At 43.7% G+C, this 23,875-nt stretch overlaps 1 protein-coding gene across 1 annotated transcript; it reads right to left on the bottom strand.

Annotated features, from left to right (window-relative positions):
• Positions 1-8,507: 8,507 nt before the first annotated feature.
• LOC121826259 (saoe class I histocompatibility antigen, A alpha chain-like) lies at positions 8,508-11,727 on the bottom strand. The gene is made up of 6 exons (XM_042270096.2): positions 11,655-11,727; positions 11,163-11,432; positions 10,632-10,907; positions 9,803-10,078; positions 9,567-9,677; positions 8,508-8,777 (listed from the first exon to the last, which is right to left on the bottom strand). The coding sequence occupies exons 1-6, from the start codon at positions 11,725-11,727 to the stop codon at positions 8,773-8,775; spliced, it is 1,011 nt and encodes a 336-aa protein (XP_042126030.2). The 3' UTR covers positions 8,508-8,772.
• Positions 11,728-23,875: the final 12,148 nt, after the last annotated feature.

The raw sequence follows: 23,875 nt of genomic DNA, 5'->3' as shown, positions 1-23,875 counted from the left end.
ACCCTAAAATGTCTCATGACAATAACATGGGGATTCCTTGGTCAAGAGGGTCCATGGGCCTTGTAAGAAAAATGAAAGAAATACCTCTGTTGTCAGAAACAGGGAACACCTGGGGAGAATCACACCAGACTCATATGTAGCTAGAGTTTTCCTGCCTTGCCCACAGTCAGAACAAATCTTTATCACCCACCAGTCCCACAGCCACTCAGACCTGACCAAGTAAACACAGAGACTTATATTGCTTACAAACTGTATGGCCGTGGCAGGCTTCTTGCTAACTGTTCTTATATCTTAAATTAATCCATTTCCATAAATCTATACCTTGCCATGTGGCTCATGGCTTACCGGCATCTTCACATGCTTCTTGTCATGGCGGTGGCTGGTAGTGTCTCCTTCTGCCTTCCTGTTCTTTCTTTTCTCCTCTCTGTTAGTCCCGCCTATACTTCCTACCTAGCCACTGGCCAATCAGTGTTTTATTTATTGACCAATCAGAGTAATTTGACATACAGACCATCCCACAGCACTCATACTCAGTATTGAAGACAAGTCTCATTCCCTATAAGTACAGGAAACAAAAACAGATGAGTCTGGGATGCCCACTTCCTCAGGATGGAGGACAACAGGACATACAGCAACAGTCCTCTGGAATCTACAGGGAACACTTTCCAAGTCAGGAACAGCTGTCTGAAGTAGTGAGTGAGGACCAGACATTTCTAAAAATATCTGCAACTTAAAGATGGACTTTTTACAAACCAGAACAAGGAAATATCCTGAGTTCCTAAAGTAGAATTAGAGTGTTTATAGTGGATGTCCGCCCTGTGAGGAGTTACCAGATCCCTGTTAAACGCAGCCCTAGAATATCTCCATAGTTCTAACAGGAACAATCATTTAAAAGGGGCTGGATATATGCCCAGTGATTAAAAGCATTAACTTGTTTCAGAAAACCAGGTTTCAATTCCCAGAATCCAACCATGCACTCACAATTATCTCTCTCCAGTCACATGGTAACCAAAGACTTTTTCTGGCCACCCCAGCCACTGAGCATGTACGTGGTGCACAGAAATACACGCAGGAAAAAAAAAAAAGTGTCATACACAAATAAAAATAAGCCAGTCGGTGGTGGCACATGCCTTTAATCCCACATCTCAGGAGGCAGAGTCAAGCATACCTCTAAATTCTAGGCCAGGACTGCAAGAGACCAGCCTCAGAGAAAAGGGCAGATAACTTTATAACTCTATCTTCAGGATGATGCTTCTCTAAGAATTTCCAATGGGAGTGACAGAGACCCGGTGGGTTGAGTCATGGAAAGATTAACTACAGTGAGAGGAATCTCTAGAGCCCTGCTTCCCAACTCAGACCCAGCTCTAGGGCCTGGTATCCCGGGAGCAGTGTCTGGGGACCAGTTGTTTACTGTGATCTCTGTACTGGTCCTGGTCACAACATCCTTCTGAGTCCTAGCCCAGATGCTGATGTAGCTGACAGAATCAAGGAAGGAAAGTAAAATAAAGGGCTACCTACCTCACTGAAGTGTCCATCTCTGGCCCTGATTATGGGGTTTCATTGCCTCACTGTTGTGTCACAGTTTTTTATTGGCCAGCTGAGACCATCTGCACTAAGCCTTGGCTTCCTGGTGTTCACAGATCACAGGGATCTGAGGGAGGATGAAGGAATTTAGGAAAGGAGTTGCCTGCTCTGTCAGTGGCCATGCACACCATGTCCAAGGAAGGCCAAGAGTAGAAGCAGCAGGAGCTGAGAAAGATAATGCACTACTGACATCTCTCTGATGATTCCTAATGAAAAATTCCCCCAGTGTCTCCCTATGACACCAGGCTTATCCTCCACAGACCCTCAAGACCCAGACATGCAGCACAATACTCTGTATACCCATGGGAAGCCTTTTGAAGCCATTTAATCATACACCCATGTTATGGCCACCATTTAACATCTCAAAGATTAAGGCCTCAGGTAACTTACCCTTATCCTTTCCTTGGGTCCTATGCAGATGTGGCCTCCTCTTGCCCTAATCTGTGTCTGTACAGACATCATTGCTTAGTTCTGATCTTATATTAGTGTCATAGTTTGGGTCTGTGGCCTGGGGCAGCTTCCATGGCTGCATAGCTGTTGCAAGGTTAGGGGAGAAATGGGAAGCATCAGACATGCAGAAGGAGGGAGACTTCCTCTACCTAAGTTGTCCCTCCCTGCTGACTCCAAGGGCTGTGAGGTCAGATGTGGATCAGGTTTCAGCACTTGGCCAGTGCTTGGTGCTGTGTGCAGGTGTAGAGGGGTCTCTAGGACTTACTGGGGGAAGGTCTGCAGGCCAGAGATGGATAGAATGTCTCACATCCATGGGAGAGAACATCTCCACCACATGAACAAGAAACCTGCCTTTCATTGTCTAGGCGCCACTTTTAGTGGGTCTGCTTCTAAGAATTAACCCTAGGTAACATTGGAGAACCTACCAAGTGCCTGGCCTTGTTCCAGATCCCAGGATTCATCAAAGAACAGAAGTATCATTACCCTGGGATTGGAAGGTTAGCTCAGTTTTTTTAAATGCTTACTTCTCTTACAGTGGACCTGAGTTCATTTCCAAACGTCATCAAAGGGCTATTCACAACCTCCTGGAACTCTGGCATGAAGGGATTTAATGCCATCTCCCAGATTCTACATGCATGTCCAGTTGACTGGCATGTACTACACACACATAAACATACACATAAGTAAAAACTAGAACTAAACCATAAACCCGTGCCCTCTGTCAAAAACAAGGTTGAGCCGTTGTGAAGTTGTCATAGATGTTCAGTGGTGGTTTGTGTTCTGCTTTCCTATGGCTGTGACAAACCTCCAAGACAAAAATCAACTTGAGGAAGAGTTTTCTTCATGTGCAAATCCCAGGTCACATTCCATCACTGTGGAAGTTAGCATAGGAACTCAAGGCAGGAACTTGAAGCGGAAACTGAATCAAAATCCTTGAAGTAATGCTGCTTACCGGCTTGTTCAGATTGCATTTTATATAATCTAGGACCAACTACCTAGCCTTTGGTGCATGAAGAGTGAGCTGGACCCTCCTACATGAATCCTTAATCAAGAAAATGCCCTACAGACTTGCCTACAGTCAATTTGGTGTAAGCGTTTTATCAATTGAGGTTCCTCCTCCCAGATAATTCCAGCTTGGGTGAAATTAAAAAAACTAAAATTACAGTGAGGACAGGGTTTCAACAAAAATAATATCCTATATAGGATCACCTGTTTGCTCACTGGTTCTCTACTGAGGTGCTCTTGGGAGAAGTTACAAAACTTCCTGAACTAGAGCCTAGCTGGATGAATCCTTCATGTCCTGAAAATCTTCTTTCAAAAATGACAGCTCAGCTTCACAGTAAAGCAAGCTAAGCAGCCTAATAAAACACTCAAGTGACCTGTCCCACACCCACACTGTGGATCACCTGTCACCTACTACTTGCCCCTTCTACATGAACACTGTCCTTTGTGACTCTGAAGAGTGTCTCCCCTCCTTGTTCCACAGAACTTACACAACTCAAGGTTGGTTTGCAGTTTGAGACTGTTTGTAGTTCTCTGATGGTTTCTACATGGAAACAATTTCTAATTTTATGTAATAGCCCTCAATAAATGTCAGTTAGATATGGCGATCACTGCAGAGTCCAGTTCTCCACTGGGGTTAAAGGGAGAGTGCAGTTGAGTTAGAGCAGAAATACAGATTATGGGATGGTGAACACTAGACTGAGCCCTGGGTCCTCTGTGCAGAGGCTCTTCCTCCTCAAACTCCAGATTCACATAGATGATACTGAATTAAAGACATAGGTCCAGGAGTAGCAGTTTACAGGTACAGGGTCAGGGGTTCCCTTTGCTGTATAAGTGGAGTCTGCCTCAGTACTCGTCTCTCTACACTATATGACCCTGACCTGGTTTAGGCTGATGGGCTTCTCTAAGAATTACCAATAGAAGACAGAGAGGAAGAGAAAGTTAGTTGGATAATGGAAAGATCAATTTTTGGGAACCATGAAACCCTACAACCTAACTCCTAGCTCTAACCCAGCTCTTTGGTTTGGTATCCATGGAGTAGTGTTGGGACAACTTGATTCACCCTGATCCGTGTCCTGGCCTTGCTTAAAATGTTCTTCTGAGTCCCAACACAGGGGACAATATGTCAACTATTCTAGAGCATTTTGATTTCAATATATCTACACACATTTAGAAATTATGTGGAACTAAATGGTAAACCTGCCTACGTAGCTTGTATCAATCCATACTGACTATCTTAGGAACTGAGTGTATTGAGATCCTTACTTTATTGAAGATAATGTCAAATAATAGCAACCAGGGGTCAGAAATTGTTCTTGAAGATCAATGTACGGTCCTATCAGTGGGAACATGCAGGGCTTGGGAATTCTCATCCTCATGACTGTCTTTAGTAGACAATCATGTTAGAGACACCACTCCACTTCTACTAGCAGAACTGAGATCTCAGACACTTCAGGGCTTTGCAGCCATTACTCTAGGTGACTCTCTTTTTCTACTCTCTGTGCTCATGACCAATGTGCTCCATTCACTGCATCTGAGGCTTTATCTCAGGAGTCACTTCCTTGTCTGAAGGGCCTGTGTTCCAAGTAGTATCCCAGAGGCTAGGCCTGGATGCTTTGTTGCTGAGATACCACATGTAGTGTGAATATAGGTGAAGTGCAAGATCAACCCCTGGCTCTCCTCCGGTTTGGACCCTGATGCTGTGGGATGTTTTGTATGTCCTGTGGGAGCCCTTCTTGGGTTCTTTGTGGCGTTACCCAGCAGGTCCGCATAGAGGATGATTAGGACCATGGGCCTGAGTACAGGTGTCTGAGATGGTCTGCCTTGGCTGTGTTGGGGGATGGTCTGTATGTCAAGTTGTTCTGATTGATCAATAAATAAAACCTGATCGGCTGTGGCTAGGCAGGAAGGATAGGCGGGACTAACAGAGAGGAGAAATAAAAGGACAGGAAGGCAGAAGGACTGACTGTAGCCGCCGCCATGACCAGCAGCATATGAAGATGCCGGTAAGCCACCAGCCACGTGGCAAGGTATAGATTTATGGAAATGGACTAATTTAAGCTATAAGCACAGTTAGCAAGAAGCCTGCCACGGCCATACAGTTTGTAAGCAATATAAGTCTCTGTGTTTACTTAGTTGGGTCTGAGCGGCTGTGGGACTGGCTGGTGACAAAGGTTTGTCCTGACTGTGGGCAAGGCGGAAAACTCTAAAGCAACAAATGGCGCCCAATGTGGGGCAAGAGTTTGTACCTAAAACCTGAGAGAAAAGATTCTAAAACGGAACTAAAAACAGCTTCCTAATTGTCTCTCTTAAATGAGCAGCAGCTGCCGGTTTGAGTTACTGGCGGGTTCCTGGCGTGTGCGCTTAACCTGAAGTATGGCGGGAATGAGGCCTCTGCAAATGGAACATTAAGCTGCGTGGCGGATTTAGCCTTTGCTAGTACAAAACAAAAAAAGAGGTTTCTGGGCTACACGCTGCTTGGATAAAAGTGCAGACCCACTATTTCTGAGACTTGATGGCTCCCAGAGCTGGTGGAAAACGTACCACCGCCAAGTTGGGAAATTGAAGGGGGCGGAGCCAGCAGCCACAGAGCCGTTTCAGGCTTAGAAGGCTACAGTTTAAAGCAATAAGTTCGCAATAAGACAGATTCAGATGGAACAAGACTTTAAATGCTTTACAATGTGTGTAAAAATGTACATAGGCTTGGAAGAGAGAGGAAAAGGAACATAGACAGTTATATAAAGAAATAGAAAGTTTAAAAAAATAAAGTCTTTAAAGAGAAAGTAAAAGTAATATAAAAAATAAGCCACATAAAGATGGCTATCACACAGAGAATCTGGATTATGTTCTCTTTGATATTTGTAGCTGAAGAAAAACATTTGATTGCAAAGGCTGTTGAGTTATGCCAAAATGTATATTTTAAAGGTACCTTGACTTCAAAATTTAGATGTAAGGATATGTTGCTTTGGAAAAGAGACTCTGTTTTTGTCTCTACAGAAAGCCAGAGGCTATGGATTTGTTCCAGATTAAGATACATCAGGTTTGACCAGCCAAGACCCCCTGAAAGGTCTCCGATGCCACCATGGCCCAGATGATCCAACATCCAGAATCGTTTCAAGGCAACTGGCTCAGACAATACAGTCTCACGGACTACTCCATGAACCTAAAATTTTCTTTGTATCCCCATAAGATACTGCGCCCCCCTCCAGCAGGAAGTAGTAAGAGAAGCTACACCCAAATTCCCAAATATACCAAGCTGGCTTTAAAGATGTGTAAAAGTTAAAACCTTCCTTTTTAAAAAAAAAGAAAAGGGGAAGTGCTGTGGGATGTTTTGTATGTCCTGTGGGAGCCCTTCTTGGGTTCTTTGTGGCGTTACCCAGCAGGTCCGCATAGAGGATGATTAGGACCATGGGCCTGAGTGCAGGTGTCTGAGATGGTCTGCACTTGGCTGTGCTAGGGGATGGTCTGTATGTCAAGTTGTTCTGATTGATCAATAAATAAAACCTGATCGGCTGTGGCTAGGCAGGAAGGATAGGCGGGACTAACAGAGAGGAGAAATAAAAGGACAGGAAGGCAGAAGGACTGACTGCAGATGCCGCCATTCCCAGCAGCATGTGAAGATTCCGGTGGGCCACCAGCCACGTGGCAAGGTATAGATTTATGGAAATGGACTAATTTAAGCTATAAGCACAGTTAGCAAGAAACCTGCCACGGCCATACAGTTTGTAAGCAATATAAGTCTCTGTGTTTACTTAGTTGGTTCTGAGCGGCTGTGGGACTGGCGGGTGACAAAGATTTGTCCTGACTGTGGGCAAGGCGGAAAACTCTAAAGCAACACCCTGATACAAAATATATTGGCCTGGATGTTAGAGTGCAATGGATACAGAAGGGGATCAGCAGGATAGTGAAGAGAGATAAGTAAGCTCTGCACATAGGTAGAAATGAGAGGACTAGGACACCTCTGCTAAGCTCATATGTTCTCTTTGGAAGAAGACTGATGCCATGTCCTGTTGTTGAAGAACCCTGGGGTTTGCTGGAAAATGTGCTCCTTACCTAAGGCAGGTAGTCTGTTCCACAGCAAACATACAAGAAGACCTCCCACTACATGCTTTAGAAACCTGATTTTCCTGCCCTGTTTCCCTCTTTAGGGGCTCCTCTCCTAGTACTCCTAAAGAGTTTGATAATCTGCCATGTGCATTACCTCTGGGTTCCAGAGAAGCAAACAGGAGAAAATGCTCAACTGTACTCTAGACCCCAAATGCAGTCTGTCCTATGAACATTCTGTGGGAACTGGGGGAGAATCTGTCCCTCGGGTATTGTAGACAGTGTCTAGACTGTCAATTAATTTAGTTTTACAGAGTTACTATTGATTTCATCTACACTGTTCCTCTTGTTCTCTCCTTTGTGACCCTCTTTGTAGACAGGTGTTAACATAGGATTCCCTTACTTCATTTTGAAGGATTTCCAGTTTCATTTAAAGTGATTCGATGCTCTGAAATCCTGTGCTTATGCTTTAGTGACTACTTTGAAATCTTCTAGGGATTTAAGCAGTTTATCAACAGGTGTTACCCAATTTGTATATTCCACACAACTTTTCCTTACATAAACCTACTTCCTGTCTGAACTTCAAATACTTAGTTCAGATTTCTGTAGAATGAATGGTATTAGCATAGTACAGTTTTGTTCATCCCTTTTAATATTTAGTTTTTAAAATTTGTTCATTTATTTATTTGATTTTAAAGACTTTATTTGGAGACAGGGTCTCAGTGTGTAGCCCACATTGATCTTGTACTTGAAAATCTCCTGTTGGCAGGGCTCCTCCTGTTGGTATTACTGACATATTATAGCCCCTAGTCTGTCAGAAACCAAGCATGGATTCTAGCAAATTTGGTGAGAATACCACAGACATCCATATTTGGACAATGACAGAAACAGTCCCTACTTGTATCAGTGAATGTCAATAACAGAAGACATTGACACCAGACTCAAACACAGAACTGAGAACAAATATAATTCCTGTACTACCAGGAATCTAAACACCTCTTGATGGAACATCAGACTCAAGCCTGAACAGGCTGACGGTCAACGTGAAAGAACAGCACAGACACTGGACAGACCCTACAAATGCCTGAGATCTTTTGATCACATGTCCTGGTGAACAGGTTTATTGAGAGGAAAGGGATTCGGAGCTAGCAAGATGACACGGGGGGGGGGGGGGGGACTATGTGAGAGCCCAGGGTGGAGGGTGCAATTGTGCACACACCAGCCTCACATGTTTCCACACAGTCTTCAACTTCAGGAGAGGCAATGGAGTTAGCACAGCACACACAATTCCATAAAGATCTGAGACTATTTTCTTTATCAATTTTTACTCATCATTAGTACAATAATCAAAAACCTACTCTGAAAGAAGTGTCATAATCATAAAAAATGTTTAATTTCAAGAAAGATGAAGTTGTAGCTCAGTGAAAACCACAGTTCTATCAGGGATGGAGGTTTGCCAGCTCACCCTCTGTTGGAGCAGCAATGATGACTGGGGAAGGAATGGTGATCAGTGTGTGGATGGGACTTATTGTTGCTCACAGCAGGGCTGAACTCATCACCTGTTTATACTGTGCTCTCAGAAGACAGATACATAGTCACAGTCAGATGCAGGAAGAGAAGTCATTAGTTTTTCAGGGCACAGTGGGAAAACAGAAAACAGAATAAATCCTATCAGGCTAAGTCCAGGCTGTGTTATTCTGTAGAAGAAAAGAACAAGGAAGAAACTCAGATCAGTGTCTTAAATGGTGACACTCTGAACAGCTGATCACACAATCAAACTCTCCCAGTCCCTAGAGTCCCCATGCCGAAGGGTTCTATCCTCTGACCTCTCCCTGTCCCACAGCAGGTCCTTTAGAGTGTTTTAAAAATGGTAACAGAAGGCTGGATTTCCTAGAAACTTTACCTCCTAGTGCAAAGTAATAAAAGAATAGATCAAAGCCTCTGAAGATGGAGCTAAATGAGGAGGTATGGGCTGGCTGAGATCTTTCATGGGCTCCTTTATATACTGCCACAGGTGTCTCAGGGATCAGGCCCCAGTATAAAGACTGGCAAGCCTGAACATGGCTGCCTCACCATTGACCCCTGGGAATAATCCCTTTTATTAGAGCTCATGGAAGCATCAGGATCTAGAAGGCCTAGAGGAATCTTCTGGTCCTTATCTCAGGGAAGTTTCCAGAACTGTGACTGTAGATCCAGAGATAGTAGATTGTACATGAGGAGGATTAACTGGACTCCTGGATATGTGTTCTAAGTAGGAACCTTTCCATCTGACCTCTGACAGCTGAAAACAGGACTCTGCCATCTCTATCACTGCAGTGATGAATCTGTTCATTATTTCCTTCACAATAAAGTTAATGTCAGCACATCAGCACAAGACTGAATAAGCAACTGTGTGGAGGAATTTTTGCTCTCATGTGTCAGGGCACACTCTCAGCTGGGCTTGATATTCCCATGGAGACTTGACTCAGACCCTTCCCTTTCCTTACCTTTAGTCTTCCTCTTCCATATTAAAAAAGTTACCACGGCTCCCATAAGCAGAGCTCCAAGAACCAGGACAGTAACAATTGGCATGATGGGGACAGAGGGCTGAGGAGGCTCTGACAGAGAATGGAAGGAACAGTGAGGCTTCTGATGTGTAGCTATCAGTCATGACCTTGTTCCAGTTCTCCCTAATACTCCCAATCTTTCTGTGATAGAGTCTGTGATCACACCCAGTCCTTACCCCATCTTAGGGTGATGGGCTCAGGCAGGCCCTCATGATCCACATGACATGTGTATCTCTGCTCCTCCCCAGAAGGCACCACCACAGCTGCCCACTTCTGGAAGGTTCCATCTCCTGCAGGCCTGGTCTCTATCACATCCATGTCCAGAGTTTGGTTGCTCCCATCTCTCTGCCAGGTCAGGGTGATTTCAGCAGGGTAGAAGTCCAGGGCCCAACACCTTAGAGTGATTTTCCCATCAGCTCTGACCTTACAAGTCACATGAATTTTAGGGGTATCTGAAGGGAATAAATTAGAAAATTCGGGCTTTTTGCATTCTTCCTGAATATCCATCACTGTGCATGTAACCTTGGTTTGAATGGATGGATGGGAGAGTTGGCTAGAAGGAGAGATGCCAACCCCACACATCAACCTAATCTCAGGATAAGGATGGGGCAATCTATTCCTTGGAAAGTTTCAGAATCACCATGAGCCAGCACAGAGCAGGGGACTCTGGATCTCCCTCTAGGAATACGAACTCCTGGTTCTGACTGGATGAAGACTGAGACTCAGCAACACTGGGCTCAGACCTCTGAAGTACATGGACAGCGAACAGGCATGACAGAGATCTTGGTTTTCAAGGCAAATGGAAGGGAAATGTTGCATAATTGACAGACTGATCTATCCTGGGTGAAGGCTTAGCCCTCTGGAGAGTCCCTCTCTCTTGTTGAATTAGAAAACCCATGATACTCTTCCCCCTGCAAGACTGAGTTAGTATTCAGCTTCTCCCTGCTGAGGAAGAATCCTCAGGGGACAGGGGCTCAGTGCAGGAGTGGTAGTTTGTTTCCTTACCCGTTCTCAGCAAAATCTCCTTCCCGTAGTCCAACTTTTCGAGGATCGACTGCATACATTCACCCTCTATGAAAGTCTTCGAAGATTGTGCCATACCTGACTCCTCCCAATTTTGCCTCAGCATTTCTGCTGCCTTGCCAACTGCAGTCCAAGTTCTCAGGTCCTCATTCAGTGCAATGTAATCATGGCCATTGAAGAGTAATTCATATTGTCCATGACTGAAGTTCCCTCCAGGCAACATATGGCAGGCCATCAGGATCTGCAGTGTGTGATTTCCTGTCCAAGGTCCTACAGTTGTTCTTACAAGGCCAGGTCCCTTGGGGCCCTCCAGTGACTCCGTCCCCCCTACTTGGCCTTTGTAATTGGCCACATTTGAGCTTAAATTGTGCAGAAAACCAGGTCAGCATTCCAAGGCTCTTTGTAGCCTAGTTTACACGGGTCACATTTACTGGGGTAAATCTTGGACATGGGGGACTGGAGCTAACCCATTGGGAGCTAGAAATTTGGGATTTCTGATTCAGGTTCACTCACCAACTTCACTTTGATTATAGATGTTAAGCATTTCCTTCAGTATGTTGTCGTAGATGTCTATTACTCTCAGCATGTTCTGGGTCATCACCTCCCAGTACTCTGGCTCCTGCTGATCCACCCATGGTGCACAGTGCTCCATCCTTGGAGGCTCTTCTCTGCTGTTGTATCTCAAAACATGAATGTCATCCAAATAGACACCATAGATGAATTGGGGCTCCAGCAAGTCAGGCGAGGTGAGGAGAGTGTGCAAAAAGTGCAGGGAGTGTGAACCTAGGTGCAGTGGATCTTTAGATCTAGACCTCCCTCCTAGGACCCTGTGCTGCTCCCCACATCCCTCCCAAAAGAGAAGCGAGCAGGGACTGGGGCCGTGATATTAAATAAATAAAGAAGGTCCTGGCTAGGCCAGGGGAGAGACAGATTTTCCTGTGCTGCAGCCCCAGGGTCCTTTCATCTCCCAGGTTAGGTGCTTTCCCTCCTGACACCCACACTCACCCTCTGGATACTTGGTCAGAGCCAGGTTGGCCAGGAGCAGCAGGAGGAGAGCCTTGGGAACTAAGGTCTTCATCCTGCTTGAAGAGTGGACACTGAGTCTCTACTAGTGTGTGTTCAGTTTATAATCTTGATATGGATGAGGCTGATTGGCTTCTCTAAGAATTCCCAATGGTAGTGATAGAGAGCATTGTGGTTGGGTCATGGAAAGATGAACTCCTGGAAGAGGAATCTCCTGGGCCCTGCTTTCCTGGCTCAGACCCAGCTCTGGGACCTCAGATCCTAGGAGCAGTGTATGGGGACAAGTTGCTTACCCTGGTTGTTTTCCACCTCATTCTGGTCAAAATATCCTTCTGAGTACAGCCCAGAGGCCATTGAGTCACCATTTCTCACACTGAGATGTCAGGATGTCTATAGAATCTTAGAAATTCATTGCTCTCAAAGATATTTATGCTGGTTTGGATTATATCGATCCATGTTCACTACGTTAGGAATTGAGATTTTTTTTTAAAACATGTGTTTCATTGAACGTTAATGATAAAGTGCATATAAGCAGAATGTTTACAAAAAGGAACGGCTGTTTTCCAAAATACATTGATATTGTGAAACTGATCAATATTTACATGCCTGCCTGTACTTATCCTCAGCTTTCCCACTAGACATATCTTGGATCTGATTCTCCTTTTTAACCTTTTAATTTTGTACACAGTGTAGGAAATGCATCTTCCCAATTGTACAGGGAAAATAGTTTTAAGATTTATTTTTTTGTGTATATTTGTTTGTGTATGAGTGTGTGAATGTTAGGAGTACAGTAGTCTTTGGAGGCCAGAGGAGGAGCAGGAAGGACAGGAGTTTGTTAGCCCCCAGACTTCTGGGACTCCAGCTGCGGTTGTCTAAAGAGTTTAGCCATCTCTCCATCCACAGGGGAGAGTGTTTTTCTTAACACCTTCAAATCATTTTACTTTTGCCCATTTTTTTTTTAGGTTGGACTGAAAGTCACAGACATCCACATGCTTCTGTCTCCTGAGTACTGAGATAAATCCATGGGCTACCACACAAGGCTCACTGGAGATTTTTATCTTTGATATTTCTATAGGGTCATCCAGGTGTTACTTATGTTCTGGGACTTAAAATATCATTCACTCCTTCACAGTTTTCTGCATCCATGTCCATAGGAGAATCAAGTTCATTGAGTGTATTTTGTGTTATTAAATTTTACATTTCAAAATTAGAATATTATTGACCAAGTTCATCATGGTACATATTTTTAAATTAATCTTTATCATAAATAATGGGTAAAGACATAGTGTACAGTTTTCCTTATTCACTTTACAACTCTAATATCCAGGATGAGGCTATGATTGGCTTTTCTAAGAATTTCCACTGGGAGTGAAAGAGTCCTGAATAGTTATGGAAAGATTAAGGACTAGGAGAGCAATTTCCAGAGCCCTGCTTCCTCACTACAGATTCAGCTCTGTGCCCTGGTATCCTGGAAGCAGAGTCTGGAAGCAAAACAAGTTGCTTACCCTGATACCTGTAATTGTCTTGCTGACAGCATCCTTTTGGTCCTAGTCCAGATGCTGATCTGGTTGACAGAATCAAGGAAGTAAAGGAAAGCAAAGACTTATGTCTATGTCTGAAATGCCCAACTCTCATCTGGGTTTCCATAGTTTCAATGTTATGTCATGGTTCTTTCCTGGCCAGCTCAGTTTACCTGTCTTGGCTTTCTGGTGATCTTATCTCACAGGACTGTGAGGGAGGCAAGGAAATTTGGATGGTTGTTGGTTGCTGTGTCAGTGGTCATACAGTCTAGGTCCTCAGAGAACATAGAGGAGAAAAGGCAGGAGCTGAGGAGGATAATGTGCTACTGACAGAACTCTGATGACTCCCATCTCAGACACCAGCGCAATATCTCCACATGACACCAGGCTGATCCCTCCACAGATGCTGAAACCCAGTCATCGAACACAATGCTCTGGACACCTATTGGGGATCTTCTAAACACATGATATTACCCAACTTGGGAGTGCAATGGCCACTGTTCTATATCTATGAGAGTTAGGATCCAGGTGTCTTTCCTAATACACTTTTATTGAACCCTATACAGATGTGGTCTCCCTTTGCCTCATGTATATCCATACAACTATCCTTCCTTAGTTCTGATCTGATCTTGGGGACAGAGTTTGGGACTGTGTCATGGGGCAAGCCACATGGCTAGATAACTGTGGCTTTGATGGGGTGAGAGATGGAAAGCAAAAGGCATTCTGGATTGGAAGGACTTCCTGTACCTGAGATGCCCCCTCCCTCCTGACTACAGAGGCTCTCTGTGAGGTTATCTGTGGCTCAGGGCTCAGATTTCATCTCTTGTCCATAAACTTGGTGCTGTGTTCCAGGGCTCTAGGCTTAAATGGGTTAAGGTGGGCCAGCCTGGGATGAACAGGATCTCTCTCTCTCTCTCTCTCTCTCTCTCTCTCTCTCTCTCTCTCTCGCTCTCGCTCTCGCTCTCGCTCTCGCTCTCGCTCTCGCTCTCGCTCTCGCTCTCGCTCTCTCTCATACACACACACACACACACACACACACACACACACACACACACACACACACACGAAACCACATCAACAAGCAACCTGCCTTTCCTCTCTAGTCTCCACTTTTAGGAGGTCTGCTTCTCAGATTTACTTTTTGACAAGTGATAGAAATTCTGCAGGTGAATCACCCTGTGCCAGGGCCTGGGATTCAACAAAGAAAAGCAGAGAAAAATCACTACCATGAGATTTTGAAAAGTTGGCTTAATTAGTAAAAGTAATAACTGCTCTTAAAATGGACCTGATCTCATTTCTAAGCACTTCCAAAGGGTCACCCACAACCTCCTGTTACTCCAGCTCCAAGGGATTTGTTGTCTTCTCTTAGGCACCTCCAGTTGATTGGCATGTACTACATACACACAAATGTACACACAAGTAAAAGCTAAAACTAAACTATAAAAACGAGTATCGCTGTCAAAAACAAGTTTGAGCAGTTGTGAAGTTCTCATACATGCCCAATGGTGGTCTGTATTATTCTTCTTTTCAATCATTGTGACAAAATACCATAACCAAAAACAATTTGAGGAAGGAAGAGTTTATTTCATCTGACAAATCCCAGGTCACATTCCATCTCTGAGGAAGGTAGGGCAGGCACTCAAGGCAGAAACCTGAAACAGAACCTGAAGTTCTGCATCCTGGGACAGCAGTGACCAAGGAGCAGGAGACCCACACTCTTCCTCTTCCACATGACACACCCTGCTCAGGGTTGGTTTGCAGTTTGAGCCTGTTGGTAGCTCCCTGATGATTTCTACATGGGGTCTTAATGTAGGAAGGGGTGCTCAATGGATGTCAGTTAGATCTGGTAATCACTGAAGAGCCTAACTCTCCACTTTAAGCTGCATCTGCATGACTTCAACCTCAGCCAGTGTGAGCTGTGACAGCTGCAACACCAGGAGGTTCTGACCCTGAGCTCAGGATCTGATTTCCTCATAGTGCTACCCTCCTCCCTTCCTCCTTCCCTCCCTCCTCCCCCCTTCTGCCTCCCCTCCCTCCTAAGCTACTTTCTGCCCCTTCAGAAAAGACATTCTCTCACATGGGGATTGCATTTTCAACCAAACAAAATTAAACTTAGAATCTTCTCTTCTTAAATATCTATTTTAGTTACGTGCACAGGCTGGAAAGATGACTCGGTGTTTAAGAACACTGACTGCCCTTCCAGGGAATCTGAGATTGACTCCCAGCACCCACATGGTGGCTCACAACTTCTATAACTCCAATTCCGGAGCATCCGAAGCCCTCTTCTCGCCTCTGATGGTGCTGAAAGCATGTGGTGCACAGACACACATAGAATAAGATTTTAAAAAGTTATGTGTACATATGTGTCTGTGTAGCATGAATCTTAAAGAGTCTTATTAATAAAATCAAACCTGAGGCCAGTTATTGGAGTAAACACTGGAGATCAGACAGACAGAACAAACCACACCTAACCTCACCAGGCTAACTTCTCAGCTGATCCTGTTTCCTCAGACTGGAAGCTTCTGAGTCCTCATCCAAATGGATCTCAGCTGAACTGTGCTGCTAGAAAGCCTGAAAGCTTAACCAGCCAAATGCTTCTAGTTTCTGGTCCTCATGCCTTATATACCTATCTGCTCTCTACCACCACTCCCTGGGATTAAAGGCATGTGTCACCATGCCTGGCCATTTCCAATGTGGCCTTGAACTCATAGAGATCCAGAGGGATTTCTACCTCTGGAGTGCTAGGATTAAAGGTGTGAGTGCCACCATTTTCTAGCCTTTGTATCTAGTGGCTGTTCTGTCTCTGACCCCAGATAAATTTATTAGGGTGCACAATATTTTGGGGAACACAATACCACCACACATCTGAACACGGGTGTGTGCTTGTGGGTGTGGTATCTCAGAAGCCAGAATCAGACATCAGACCATCTGTAGCCTGAGTTACAGATGCTTGTGAGCTGCCTGACTTAGATGATGGCAATAGAACTCAGGTTCTCAGGAAGAGCAGTGTGGGCCCTTAACTGCTTTTAAACCAATAAATTTGGGTTTGTTCTATACTAAGCTTGGTAGAGCCAAGGGCAGGGAGAGATTGGATAAGCAGGGGACATAGATTCCAACAAGATTTTACCCAAGGTAGGAAATCATGAAGTCATTCTCTGCTATTCCCACAACCTGGTTCCTCTCAAAATACTGGAGGAGGAATAGAAGATTCCACCCAAGAATCAGTGGAAGTCAAGAGGTGAGAATGTGTGAAAACTCACTTGTTGGTATCACAGTGACTCCTGTGTGCAGAAGCCTTCACAGGAGTCATGGGAAAATTATAGGAGAAATACCTGGCCTTTAGAGAAAGTGGGCCCATCCAGAAAACAGTGACACCAGACTCATACATGGTGCTGAGGAGAACAATCCACAGTAGACATGAAACAAACCAACAAAATGACAGGGTGACTATCAGACCAGAAGAGGCTGACAACCACATTAAATCATTGCCACTCAGGTTCTAGACAGAGGACAAGTTCCGGGATATGTCTGAGGTCCTGTGATCAGAAGTCTTAGTGGACCCTGGATGTCTGTGTTCCTCATCCCAATTCATCTCCTTCCTCTGCTTTTCAATGTATTTGTCTCTTGAGTTGCCTTATTGTGGTTTAAAGCCAGGACTAAGTTATTGGGACTTTCAGACACCAAGCTTTGACCCTAACAGCCATGGTGACAGTACCACAGAGCCTGCAGAGGTCAAGTCCTCCATAACGCTTTCTGGGAGAGTGACACAAACACCTCCTGCTACTGTCTGAGACAGAGGGTGGCCAGGAGAGAATGACAGCAGACCTATACACTGTGCTACGAACAGCTCTAGTTCTCAGGAAATCATGAAATAAAAACTGATGGATATTCATATCAGACTTTGTCCGGAACAGACTGTTCTGCCCCGTGAGTCCATAGTCTCAGACACTGAAAGGGCTCTATAAAAGCCCGAGTGAGCCCTTGTGATCACTAGTACTGACAAGGCAGGCTTTACTGAAAGGAATGGGACCAAGGGGCTGTCAAGGCTGCATAGGTGAGAAGTGACCATGTGAAGCCCAATGTAGACTGAGCAACTGAGCATAGCCCTGGCCACAGTTGGGAATTACTATAAGTAGGTACTGTGAAGGCAAATTTTTCTCTATCATTTTCTTGTAGAGGTGTGGTAAAGAAACAGTCTTTTAAGTCAATAACTATAATAGGCCATTCTTTAGGTAACAGAGAGGGCAAGGGCATCACATTCTGTTGGAAGCCCATAGGCTGAATTCCTTTATGGCTCTCATACCTGTCAGCATTCTCCAGTTACCAAATTTCTTTTTAATAACAAATATAGGAGAATTCCAAGGGCTGGTAGATTCTTCAATGTGTTGAACATTTAACTGCTCCTGAACCAGCTGTTCTAAAGCTTGTAGTTTCTCCTGTGTCACAGGCCATTGTCCAACCCAGACAGGTTCATCAGCTAGGCATGTTAAAGGTAGGGCTGCTGGTGCTCCTGAGAGTTTGATAGCAGTTGTGCTCTGTTTATGTAGAGCCTGAATGTTTGGTGGTTGTTTTTTTTTTATAGTATCTTATAATGTTATTTCTAGAAACACGAACTGTTCTGTATTCCATTTCTGAGACTGTAGGCATTTTTTTTTCATTTATTTACCTCTTTTTCACCATTTTTATTATTATTATCATTTATTTACTCCTGTTTCCTCTAACAGTGAATTCTATGCTCCTTTTCTTCTATTGCCAAAACATCTACACACATAGACATGAGCACATACACTTACAAAACATACATACAAATGACTGTAGGAATTTTAATCTGGGTATTCCACTGCTGTAACAGATCTCAGGCCCAAAGATTCACTGCTACATTTGCCACATATGGCTTCAGCCTTCCTCTCTGTCCTTCTTGTCCTATGCATTCAACCCATCTCAAACTTTGTTTTATCTGAGATAGTATTCCAATCCCTAGAAACTGGACATTTACCACTTGAAGAGGTCAATTCAGATGTCACAATTTTGGTGTAATTATAGTCACATCTGCACCTGTGTCTACCAGGCCCTCCAGAATGATGTCATTAATTCATACTCTAAGCTTTGGTCTTTGTTCACTTATGGAAGTCTGCAAAATATTTGTTTTATGGTGTTTTTTTGGAATTTTTGATCCATCTATCAAAGCTGTTCTATAATCCAGTGCAACATCACTTTTTACACTAGACACTGGGTTATTTAATTGTCCTGAAGAGAAATTTCCTTCACAGTGGCTGGAAATATTTGGATCACGTTTGGTTTGGGAGCTTGTGAGAGGCCCCCCCCCAAGGTGTTTCCTGCCAGTAAAGGGTTGCCTAATATATCTTTTGTTTATCTACATCCATTGGTCCAATATTGGCCTTTGCCACATCTTCTGCATAATCCAGAAGGTTCGGGTCTCCCATTTGGGTTATTTCTAGAAGGAGTATTGCTTCTAGGAGCACCTTGTATACAATTTCTTCTCATATGACCTGGTGTACCACATTTAAAACATTTGGTATCGTGAGGCCTTTGTCCTCCTCTGGAAATTTCCTCTCCTCTCCAAGCCTCATTACCATAGTTAAGAGACTCAAAATCATTTGTATATTAAATCCATACCTCCAAAGGTGCTGACCTGACCTTTAAAGGTGTAAGTATTCTTTTGCATTCTGTACTAGCATTATCAAAAGCCAAAGATTGAATTAATACTTGTCTTAATTGTGAGTCTGACACAGCTTTGTTTACAGTTATGGTTGGCCTTTGTATAAACTCAGTAAAGAGCTGTTGAGGTCCTTAGAAAATTTTTGTGGTCCACCTTTGTATAAAATCAATAAAAGGTTCTTGTCGTCTTTGAGGAATTTTTGTATATAGCGCAGTTGGTTTCCCAGGTTCTGGAGTTTTTTCCCAAGCATTTAAAGCTGCTGTACAACATAGGGATATTCTGTGCTCATCAAAAGTAGCTTGTACATTTCTATCAGTGAAATGTCCCTCACCAAGAATTTGATCTTGGGAGATCTCAAAACCTATGATCTTTCCCTGCTCTTCCAGGCTTCTAGCTTCTTCTCTCAACTAGCTTTTCCATTGTAGCTACCAGCTGTATGCTATCACAGCTGAGATTAACTGATTCCAGCCATCTGGTATGATTGTATTTGTGGAAGACCACATATTTAACATCTGGTTTACATATGTTGAAGGTATGCCATAGGTGACCACCACTTCCTTAATGGCTTTTAAATCTCTCATATGAATAGGTTGCAAAATATGTCCCACACACAGCTCAGGATGTCTGTCATCTGCTAGCTTCTCATGGATGGTGACAGGATAAGCCATTGTATAAGAGCCATCTGGTGATGTTATGACTTGTATGGTCTTGCCCTTCTGTTTATTAATTTCTTTGTCATCTTTACTGATTCTTGTAATCAAGCAACTACAGTCTTGAACCTCCTCTTTTGTAAAGGATTCTAGAGATTCCATGGAACCATGCAACTTTTTATGTTTTTCTGAAACATATGATTCCATAGACCTTATTTTATCAATTAGTGATAATCTTTCCTCCTTATAAATTATCTGAATAGTGGTAACATTGCTCTGGAGAGTTATTGTTTTATCCATTAAGTATTCATATTTATCATCAATAGAATTAAATCTGGTTATATAGTTATTATTAATGGACTGAAGTTCTTGTGGTATGTTAGCAGATTACAAAGAAAGAATCCTTCTATTTAAATCCTGATTGCTACTCTGCAAAGCCTGAAATTCTTGTGGTAAGTTAGCAGACTCCAAAGAAAGGATCCTTCTATTTAAACCCTCATTACTACTCTGCAAAGCCTGAAGTTTTTGTAGTAAGTCAGCAGATTCCAAAGAAAGATCTTTTCACCTAAGTCTTCATTACTACATTGTAAAGCCGGTATCAGTCCCATTAGTGCCTCATTGTGCTATTAATACTGAGCCAGTTTTTCAATGATATTATGTGATTTATTATGCAAATTGCCATAACAGTGAATATTATATATGTCCCAGGAAGGTCGTATATGTCCTGTAAAAATTCATTCATCATACAAGCAAAAACAATTTTTAAATTCCTGAGGTGTAATATTTTCCTCCAATTTTTTGAGAAATATTCCAAATTTGTAAAGAAAATTTTATCAATTTCTTATTTTATCTATCAGTTTAAAGTGTAGAAATTTACCTCAGATAAATCCTCAAAAGATTGTCCTATGTGTCCAGATGTCCCAAATGTAATTGATCAGGTTGAGAGAATGGCTGATTCCGATGATTTTTGGATGTAGTATCGTTGCCTGGCCAGTAGGTGTCGCAGGTATAGCGACAAAACAGGTCCGGTGCTCCCTGAATGAGTTCTGTGAATCAAACATTAACGCAGGCAACCCCTACCCGTGAGTACTGGGCAGAGCTGCCAGGATCGCAACAGATGAGGCAATATACCAAACAATCAGAAGTGCCGCCTGGAACACCTGCAGACACTCTGAGGGACTGGCTAAGCACAAAGTGGTGGCTGCGGCAATACACAAAATAGTGGCGGCAGCAGGAGTTTCAAAAGGTGGAGCTGGCGGCAGCTACACAGAGCAGTTTTAAAAGTAAAGGAATAGTCTGCTGGTAGTCTCTAACCAGGTGGGGGTCTGACCTGATCTCGCTGCTACAAGAATGGAACTAGAAAAGCCCCTCTGGTGGGCACCTTCCTCTGCCTAAGAACTGCTTCAGGTAGTGCTTCCAAGAACCACTGCCTTGTGAGTCACCTGGCCAGGAAGTGACTGGCTCACACATCTCCTGCCCTGCCTGGTCTACAGGCTCCCCACAGGGCTGCTGTATGCTGCAGCTGGTCACCTGAGCAGGGGTCAGGGCATTCCTGGGAGTTTGAGCTGTGTGGGCTCTGCAGGGCTGAGAAACTCACTAGCAGCTGCCTGAGTGTCTTAGGGTTTGGTCACACAAGTAGCCCCAGTGGGTACGCTTGGGGTTCAGATCCACGTGGTTGGGACCCAGTGGCTCGGGAGTGCTAGCGAGGCTGACCTCCAGCGAGCACACAAGCCTCTGAACCAACCTGTCACTGCTGCTGCAGAAGCTGCAGGCAGGAGCTACAGGGAGTGTGGGGTCTTTTTGTCACGTGAGCACCACTTATTATGATCAATCCATGTGAGTCTATTAAATGAGTAACAGAATTTATTAAGATATAGGTTGAGGAAATACATTCACAGAAACAAAATGGAGTAGACAGCTGAAGTCGTCCTCTGATCTGATGGAGAGCAAATCCACCTTGCAGGCAGGAGCAGGGAAAAGGGGCAAGTGGCACTTCTCCAACTCCTTTTAGGAGGTCACATATAAGAGCAGGAAACACCACCTCCTTTGGGTCATATAGCCCAAGGTCATTGGTGGAGCAAATACCACTACAGTCTGTCGTGACAGGGAGGCAAGATGATGAGCAGCTCCATGACAACAGGTTGTGAGGCTGCTTGCCCATGTCTCTGCAGACCAGGACACTAAGAACCAGGATACGGTGCTCACAGGCATTTTCTTTTCCCCCTTTTATTCAGTCTGGGGCCACAGCCTGTAATATGGTGCGCCCTTCCTTTAGTTAAACCTCTCTGCAAATGGCCTTGAGGACATGCCCAAAGTGTGTCTTGTAAATGACTCTCAATCCACTCAAATTGACAATGAATCACAGTCAGCTTTTGAGAAACAAGAGAAGCTGGGGTTTTGCCCTGCTAAGGAGGGGGTAACAAGGACCTCAAGGTATTTCTGCTGTGGTAGATTCAACAACACCTGTTCACGGTGGGCCACTCCAGAATGAGACCTCAGGAGGGCATCTGAGAAAGCTGCTGTTTCTAGGTTTGCTGTGTTCTGTAGATGTTGGATGCTGCAGCTGCTTCAGGTGCTATGGGAACAGATGCTGGAAAAACCAGGGCACACACTGCAGAAACCTGGCAAGTAGCCTTCATGTCATAAACCTGATGCCTTCCCTTCCGCATTTCTCTACTGCCCTCTACTGGCAAAGCTTCGGGGTCAGCTGCCAATGAGCATAGCTAATCAGCTGGGACCGATTTTGTTTGTTTGTTTGTTTGTTTTTGTTTTTGCAGCTGGGATGCAGGAAAATCATTTCTCACACAATGGGAGCAATATCTGAACCTTCTAGCAAACTGAAAACTAGAGGGAGAGCACAAACCTATAAATGTGATGGTATTTTGTACACTGAGATGCTTATCGAGTACTTTTTTTTTGTTTTGTAATCAGTATACTAAAGAGACATTTACACATTTCAAAGATGGTTTGAATTCTGACATCCAGACTTAAAGACATGAACATATGGCAACTTTAAACATACAATTAAGACTATTCATCACAATCTTCTATTGTCCCAATGTTAAATTGTGATTACTTTGGAGCATATATCAAATGGTTTAAAATAAGCTTGCAACATGCATAAGGAACACCTTATACATGCATATTATTTCTCCATGTGCAGGGATTTTCACTTTCTGGGAGTTACTATTGGAGGGTTTTCATGCTGAGATGGATTAGAAGACTCTGGACATGGGGTAGGTGTCCAGCATGGCTAAAACACTGATAAACTCTGAAATCACTGTTAATATTAATGAGTTCTGGGGCTGAAGAGATGGCTCAGAGGTTAAGAGCACTGACTGCTCTTCCAGAGGTCCTGAGTTCAAATCTAGCAACTCCATGGTGGTTCACAACCATCTCTAATGAGATCTGGTGTCCTCTTTTGATGTTGAGGCATACATACAGGCAGAACACTGTATATAAAATAAATAAATAAAGCTTTAAAAAATTACTGAGTTCTACATGTTAATATTGTGAGCACTCTTTCTGATGTTAGTTTTCTGTAATAAACAGACACTGGGAATGGGACAATTTGACTGCCTAATTAGCAGAGATTGGACTCCCCTTTGCTGTTGGAGGCACCTTGAGAAAAGTAACTATTTCCAGTTGATGTGATAAAACACTTCAACAAAAAGCAACTTAGACACTCCTGTTGTTTCTGGTGTTTTTCTCATTTTGGAGGACCTGTCACCCAGCTCCCAAGTAAATTCACACACGGAGGCTTATTCTTAATTATGAATGCTGGCCTTTGCTTGGCTTCTTTATGCCAAAACTTTCCTTAACTTATCCTGTCTACCTTTTCCCACTGGGCTTTTCCTGTTCTCTTACTTCTGTAAATCTTTTCTTTTTTTATTGCATCTTTTTTAAATTTTGTCATGTACTTTTTTAGTAAGAATTTTTTTTTTTTATCCAGCTGGGATTTCCCGCAGAGAGGGAGAACAAGGAATAGGAGACCATGGTAAATGAAGACCACATGAGAAAAGGAAAAAACAACGTGCTAGAGAGGCCCACAGAAGTCCACAAAGATACCCCCACAATAGACTGCTGGCAATGGCCGAGAGACAGCCTGAACTGACCTACTCTGGTGATGGGATGGCCAAACACCCTAATTGTCATGCTAGAAATCCCATCCAATGACTGAGGGATCTGGATTCAGAGATCCATGGCCAGGCCCCAGGTGGAGCTCCGGGACTCTAATTAGTGAGAAAGAGGAGGGTTTATATGAGCAAGAATTGTTGAAACCAAGGTTGGAAAAAGCACAGGGACAAATAGCCAAACGAAAGGAAACACATGAACTATGAACCAATAGCTGAG

Source organism: Peromyscus maniculatus, chromosome 21 (assembly GCF_049852395.1).
Source record: "Peromyscus maniculatus bairdii isolate BWxNUB_F1_BW_parent chromosome 21, HU_Pman_BW_mat_3.1, whole genome shotgun sequence".
Taxonomy (NCBI): Eukaryota; Metazoa; Chordata; class Mammalia; order Rodentia; family Cricetidae; genus Peromyscus; species Peromyscus maniculatus.
The sequence above is the reverse complement of the archived record's forward strand: the minus strand, read 5'-3'. Positions and strand labels throughout refer to the sequence as shown.